The sequence below is a fragment of the Nanorana parkeri genome, unplaced genomic scaffold (assembly GCF_000935625.1).
Source record: "Nanorana parkeri isolate BGI_ZX_2015 unplaced genomic scaffold, ASM93562v1 scaffold1182, whole genome shotgun sequence".
NCBI lineage: Eukaryota > Metazoa > Chordata > Amphibia > Anura > Dicroglossidae > Nanorana > Nanorana parkeri.
In genome coordinates this window covers 160135-166428 of record NW_017307450.1, presented here as the reverse complement: position 1 = coordinate 166428, position 6294 = coordinate 160135, and the positions used below count along the sequence as shown (strand labels likewise).

At 45.6% G+C, this 6294-nt stretch overlaps 2 protein-coding genes across 2 annotated transcripts in view; both read left to right on the top strand.

The window, feature by feature from the left end:
* The window catches only part of ENPP7 (ectonucleotide pyrophosphatase/phosphodiesterase 7), a 28300-nt gene extending 26978 nt beyond the window's left edge, over positions 1–1322 (top strand). The window contains exon 6 of the mRNA XM_018568389.1: positions 1037–1322. Within this exon, the coding sequence (XP_018423891.1) occupies positions 1037–1322 (286 nt within the window). The remainder of the gene's footprint in view (positions 1–1036) is intronic.
* LOC108796858 (chromobox protein homolog 2-like) overlaps positions 1233–6294 on the top strand; it is an 8430-nt gene continuing 3368 nt past the window's right edge. Inside the window, exons 1-3 of the mRNA XM_018568407.1 lie at positions 1233–1448; positions 1544–1587; positions 5357–5422. Of these exons, the coding sequence (XP_018423909.1) occupies positions 1377–1448; positions 1544–1587; positions 5357–5422 (182 nt within the window). The 5' untranslated portion in view covers positions 1233–1376. The remainder of the gene's footprint in view (positions 1449–1543; positions 1588–5356; positions 5423–6294) is intronic.

Here is a 6294-nt window from a genome sequence, read left to right as displayed (position 1 = left end):
TTCATATATATGTGTGTGTGTGGGGGACAGGGGTTTTAATATATATACAGTATATATATAAACAACCCCAGTCTGTGTCCCACCACACACATTTAAAATAATTCCCAGTCCCCCCCTTCCCTACAATGCAATGCAGAGCCCCCTCTCCTGCTTACCTTGTTGCAGGGAGGAGGCTGTGAGGCGGCATGTCGGTCCCTGGTGATTCGGTGAGGTCTGCTGCAGACCTTACCAATCAATCCTGCACAATCCTTTCGGCCAGCGTTCACTGAAAGAGCGCTGGCCGAAACGATCCGAGTGCGGCATAGACTCAGCTACACAGTCTGCATCCGACAGAGATGCAGACCGTGTAGCTGCTCCTGCAAGTCAGGTATGCGGTCCGTGATCGAGTACCTGACTTCTGAGCTGGCTGCGGGTCACAAAGTACCGCAACTGGCCCGCGACCAGGTACATTGAGACCCCGGCATTTTTGCCGCTCCCTTGGAATCTCCCGCCTAAGGCAAACACCTTGTTTGCCTCGCGGCAGATACACCCCTGCCTCTGGGACATCTATGTCTGTACAGTTTTATCTTGCACCTTGCAATGGAGGAAAGAACTGAAAGTGCCGGACCCCATGTCAGTCTATTGGGAATGGGATGTAAGCGGACATGTGTTTATTTACATCAGATTACCCCGGTTCAGCGATACGGATCTTTGATCCGTCTTTCTTTCCAAACGCCCATCTGTTTACACATGGCTACCCATAGACTTACAGTGGGCATCCTATCGGTCCACCTGAAAAACTCACAAGGGGCTTAAGGGAAAGCACACCAGTGCAGCACACAACACGAGATAACACAGTCCCAAGTTTTAACATTGAACCAAAACCACCAAAACATTTCCAGGGTCACTTTTTTAACCTCATGCCGGTGGGTGGCCCTAAAACTTGCTATAAAGAAACCTGTATGGGGTGAGGACATGTTTAATAAAGTGGAAAGAATAGCGCTGAATTTATTGCACCCAGCAAACGTTACACCTGAACTTTGCCCTCATCCGCAAGTGGCAATTCAGCTGCCATCCCGCTCCAGGCCCACTTTCACACAGCGCTCAGCAGAGTCAGCACCCACCAGAGAGACCCGCCCACTCCTGTGTATCAGAGACCCGACCATCCAGCGCACAAGGCCTCACGGGTGGAATGCGGGCGGGATTATTCAAATGATTCAGGCGCGTACACCACGCCCCCTACCGCCCCGGAAGCCCAGCTATGCCTCGCTCTTCCATTGGACAGCCCGGAAGAAGAGGCGCGCGCCTCCGCTCGCTCCCGCGCTGGCTTTGTGTGCTTCTAAGGGACTCGAGGAGAATCTGCAGTGAACCCCGCCAAAGGGCGCCTGCGGGAAGCCATGGAGGAACTGAGCGCAGTCGGGGAACAGGTGTTCGCGGCGGAATGCATCCTCAACAAGAGGCTACGAAAGGTAAAGCCGTGCTCCCTTTCCTCTCAGCCGCGGTCTGTTTCGCTGACCCCGCCCCCTGGAACAACAAGTGACCCCCGTCTTTCTCTCTCCCGCAGGGAACAGCGGAATACCTGGTGAAGTGGAGAGGCTGGTCCTCCAAGTGAGTGCACTCCGGAGCCCGGCGGAGACCCTTTTGTGTATATGGTGCTGCACTAGATGCACGTGCTGTAAAAGCGGCCCCCTCCCCCGTGTGTACTAGTGTGAGGTGTACCCCAATAGAGGTCTCATGGCATCGCCACCCTGACAGATCCGTCATCACTGACATGTTATTTGTGTAATTATGTCTGTCAGATTGTGACTCAGTGCTTGTTGTGTTCAGTGTCACCCGAGACCACGCCCACCCGTGTTTACATTCCTGAGTGCTCACTCAGCCCTCACACTTCATTCATAGGAGGCCCTGATAATAATAACTCATCATTGTCCCAGTGGTGTGATCACTTCTCCTGGCTGAGGTCTGGCCCTGAATCTGTGCAATTAAAAGCAACTGAATCCAATATATTTTTTCTTTTTGTTTTGTATAGAGAGGAGGGATTAGAACACCTGTCATGATTTTTATTGCAATATGTGTCCACATCAGGAAGATTTCCCCTCTCTGTTTGTCCTGGTGACCGTGATCACAGGGAGTGAAAGAAAATCAAACATGTTCAGTTGTTACTAGAACAGGGGTAGGTGGGGAAGTCTTCCAATGAGAACACCGGGATAGGTGGGGAAGTCTTCCAATGAGAACACCGGGATAGGTGGGGAAGTCTTCCAATGAGAACACCGAGATAGGTGGGGAAGTCTTCCAATGAGAACACCGGGATAGGTGGGGAAGTCTTCCAATGAGAGCACAGGGGACAGGTGGGGAAGCCTTCCAGTGAGAAGACGGGGACAGGTGGGGAAGCCTTCCAGTGAGAAGACGGGGACAGGTGGGGAAGCCTTCCAGTGAGAACACTAGTTCTGGTGACATCTGTCTAAAGCCTTCTGAGCATGCTCCAGGTTGAGAAGTCCATTGATTCCAAGGAGGTACTCATGCTCCTGGCTATTGTATTCGGCAACCACGGCTTTGGCAGCTGCTGATTACCCAAACAATGACTTCTTCTGATTGGGCAAAGGTACTGTTTGGCAGAAAATGTTCAGACTGGCTCCTTCAAGAAAAATCAATTGAAGAATGGACTTTTGTTGAGTGTGGTGGTGCTGACAGGGTCACCTACGACTTGAATTTTGTCAGCAGAAATTGGCTGAAATTTGAGCTGTTAATAGTCGGCATCATGTGACGGTAAACTCAGGAGTTTAAATCTTAAAATTACATTCAAATACCTTTTTTTAACTATTAACAAAAAGTATCTTATCTGTGTATCACTCGGCTGTAGACCCTCAAATCATCTCTGAATTGGTGCTGACACTGCCCTTCCTTCTGGAGGGTGGCTACTTTTGTTCCCCATGGTCCCTGTGTGTGTTGTAAAGTAGTCACCACTCCAAGCTCGGTATCATGATGGACTACGTTCTCAATACAAATTAGTAAACTAAACATGAGATTGTAGTCCATCACATGAGTGAGCTTGGGGCGGTGGCAGCTTTACAACACACACAGGGACCATGGGGAACACAAGTAGCCACCCTCCAGAAGGAAGGACAGTGTCTGCACCAATTCACAGATGGTTTGAGGATCTCAGGCCAAGTGGCTTGTCTTGCTGTGCCTGTGTGTTTGTGGAGACACACACAAGGGAGGCTCCATATGACACTGCAAGAGAAAGGAGCTATCCTAAAACAGGACATTGGGTCCAATGCTCAGTGAATCTGCTGATTTTGCAGTAAAATAACTTGTACACATCAAGGAGCATCATCCATTGTAAGTGATTTCATCAGCATTTGAAATGGCTTAAAAACCTTTTGACTTTATTATCACTTTAAAACCCATCAATTTTTATTCTGTTTGCTGTTAATTTTATATTGCAGCCAATCACCAAGTGCACCCTAAAATAGGTTGACCTATCTTGGAGTACAACGTGACATGAATGTGTTTATTCCCCGCATTCAGTTATCAAGTGTTAGAGACTCTTGGACAAAGATTGGACCGCCCCCCATTGCAGTAGACCAAAAATCAAAAACTGCTTTAGATCTGTCGGTCTCCCATATTGTACTTCCAGTAAAAGTAACATTTTAGCTTTCTAAAGCTTGCCATACACCTATAGATTATCTGCAGATTTTCTATGGTCAGATGGAATATGTGCAACAGATTCCTCCATCTACGCTAAACTGTGTGGATGGAGAAATCTCCCACTGGGCCAAGCTTCAGTATCTTGCGAGTTGGCCCCGCTGGCTCTCAAAATACCTGAACAATCTGATTGGATGCAGGCAAACTATGCAGACTAACTGAGCTGCTGCATTCCTTGCCGTACCCTTTTAATTATGTTAAAATTTAAATAATTATTTTTTGGGGGAAGGGGGGTAACAGATGTTTTGTATTAGTTGCCAAAACTGCAAGCTGTTGTATATAACAAGCATAGTAACTCCCCCTGCATATACATCAGTGTCTGCACCAATTCACAGATGGTTTGAGGATCTCAGGCCAAGTGGCTTGTCTTGCTGTGCCTGTGTGTTTGTGGAGACACACACAAGGGAGGCTCCATATGACACTGCAAGAGAAAGGAGCTATCCTAAAACAGGACATTGGGTCCAATGCTCAGTGAATCTGCTGATTTTGCAGTAAAATAACTTGTACACATCAAGGAGCATCATCCATTGTAAGTGATTTCATCAGCATTTGAAATGGCTTAAAAACCTTTTGACTTTATTATCACTTTAAAACCCATCAATTTTTATTCTGTTTGCTGTTAATTTTATATTGCAGCCAATCACCAAGTGCACCCTAAAATAGGTTGACCTATCTTGGAGTACAACGTGACATGAATGTGTTTATTCCCCGCATTCAGTTATCAAGTGTTAGAGACTCTTGGACAAAGATTGGACCGCCCCCCATTGCAGTAGACCAAAAATCAAAAACTGCTTTAGATCTGTCGGTCTCCCATATTGTACTTCCAGTAAAAGTAACATTTTAGCTTTCTAAAGCTTGCCATACACCTATAGATTATCTGCAGATTTTCTATGGTCAGATGGAATATGTGCAACAGATTCCTCCATCTACGCTAAACTGTGTGGATGGAGAAATCTCCCACTGGGCCAAGCTTCAGTATCTTGCGAGTTGGCCCCGCTGGCTCTCAAAATACCTGAACAATCTGATTGGATGCAGGCAAACTATGCAGACTAACTGAGCTGCTGCATTCCTTGCCGTACCCTTTTAATTATGTTAAAATTTAAATAATTATTTTTTGGGGGAAGGGGGGTAACAGATGTTTTGTATTAGTTGCCAAAACTGCAAGCTGTTGTATATAACAAGCATAGTAACTCCCCCTGCATATACAGATCCCACTAGCTGAGCATTTCTATCCTGGCAGATCACCTGTACTCCATTAGTCTTTGCTACACCGGCATTTACTAGAGAGTAGATAGCACATTAGGGAGTTGCCAACAATGGCTGTCTAAATAAAGTTTTTGTTTACTGTCTCCCATTGGGTAGATTATTATTGCAAAACACAGTAGGAAGTAAGAGATCTCTCCAAAGGGAAATCCTTTGTTAGACGGTTGTCACAGCACAATTTTCCCCTCCATTCCTGACCCAGTGAAAACTCAGAACATCAGATTTTCCCTTTCTTGTCATTCTTTGTTAGAGTTGTCACCATTGCATATAGAATGAATCTCCCCTTAAAATGTTTGTCCTGAGAGTCACGTTGCTGAGAGCTCTAGTGTCACACTTGTAAAGTTCATCATTTTGTTCTGTTTGTGCTTAGCATCTCTGTAATTGTATCCATTGTCTAATTTACTTGTAGACACAATAGCTGGGAGCCAGAAGAAAATATTTTGGATCCACGACTACTTCTGGCATTCCAGAAGAGGTAGGTTGTAACTCAAGGACACCCATGTTTGCAGAATGTACACCTATGCTGGAATAGATTTATACTCAGAGTAGAGAATGATATTTGAAAGGTTTGTTAAAAAAAGAAAATGCAATAGACTAACAAAGGAAGTAATGAGTTTAAATGTTTCTTAAAATTGTCGTTGTGTTTTTTTGCAAATGTGTTTTTTTTCACTTTCCCTCCAGGGCTCTATGCTGGCTTCAGTGAACAGCGATCACATTCCTCATTACAAAATTTGGTGCTGTTAGATTGCATAGTGATTTGGTCATTGTTTTTTTGTTCCACTTAGACCAACATGAGCACTTAACCTATGCAGTGGGGCTACCCACCCTACAAGGGTTAAGGGCATTTTTGGCCAGAGTTCTCCTTTAACATAACATAGTGGGGGGAGGATAGGTAGAACTTTTTGCTTCATTACTAACGTTTGTAAAAGACCCCCCAAAACCATATATTTTCTGAAAGCACAGGCCCGGTTTGGATGCCCGGTTGGGGGCTGATGACGGCTAATATTTTACAGGGGAGAGTCGGGGGAACCCTTCTGGTTTAAGTTCATGATCAAGCCCATGAGCTTATAGCAGAAGGGTAAAAGCCACCGACGTATGGCATACCAAGGTGGCCAGCTGCAAGAGGTTGTATTCTGCCATATGCCAAATGTTGGTGGCAGCGAAAGGGTTAAAATAAACTCTTTTAGTAGGGATGTTCAGATACCAAGTTCTGTACTTGGTACAAGTACAGATACTTTTCTGGCTCCAAGGCAAGACTAGAGGAAAAACTCAAACGTTAGGAGGCAGCTGTCATTTCTAAGGAGCATACGGAGCTCCTGGGATATATATATATATATATATATTCTG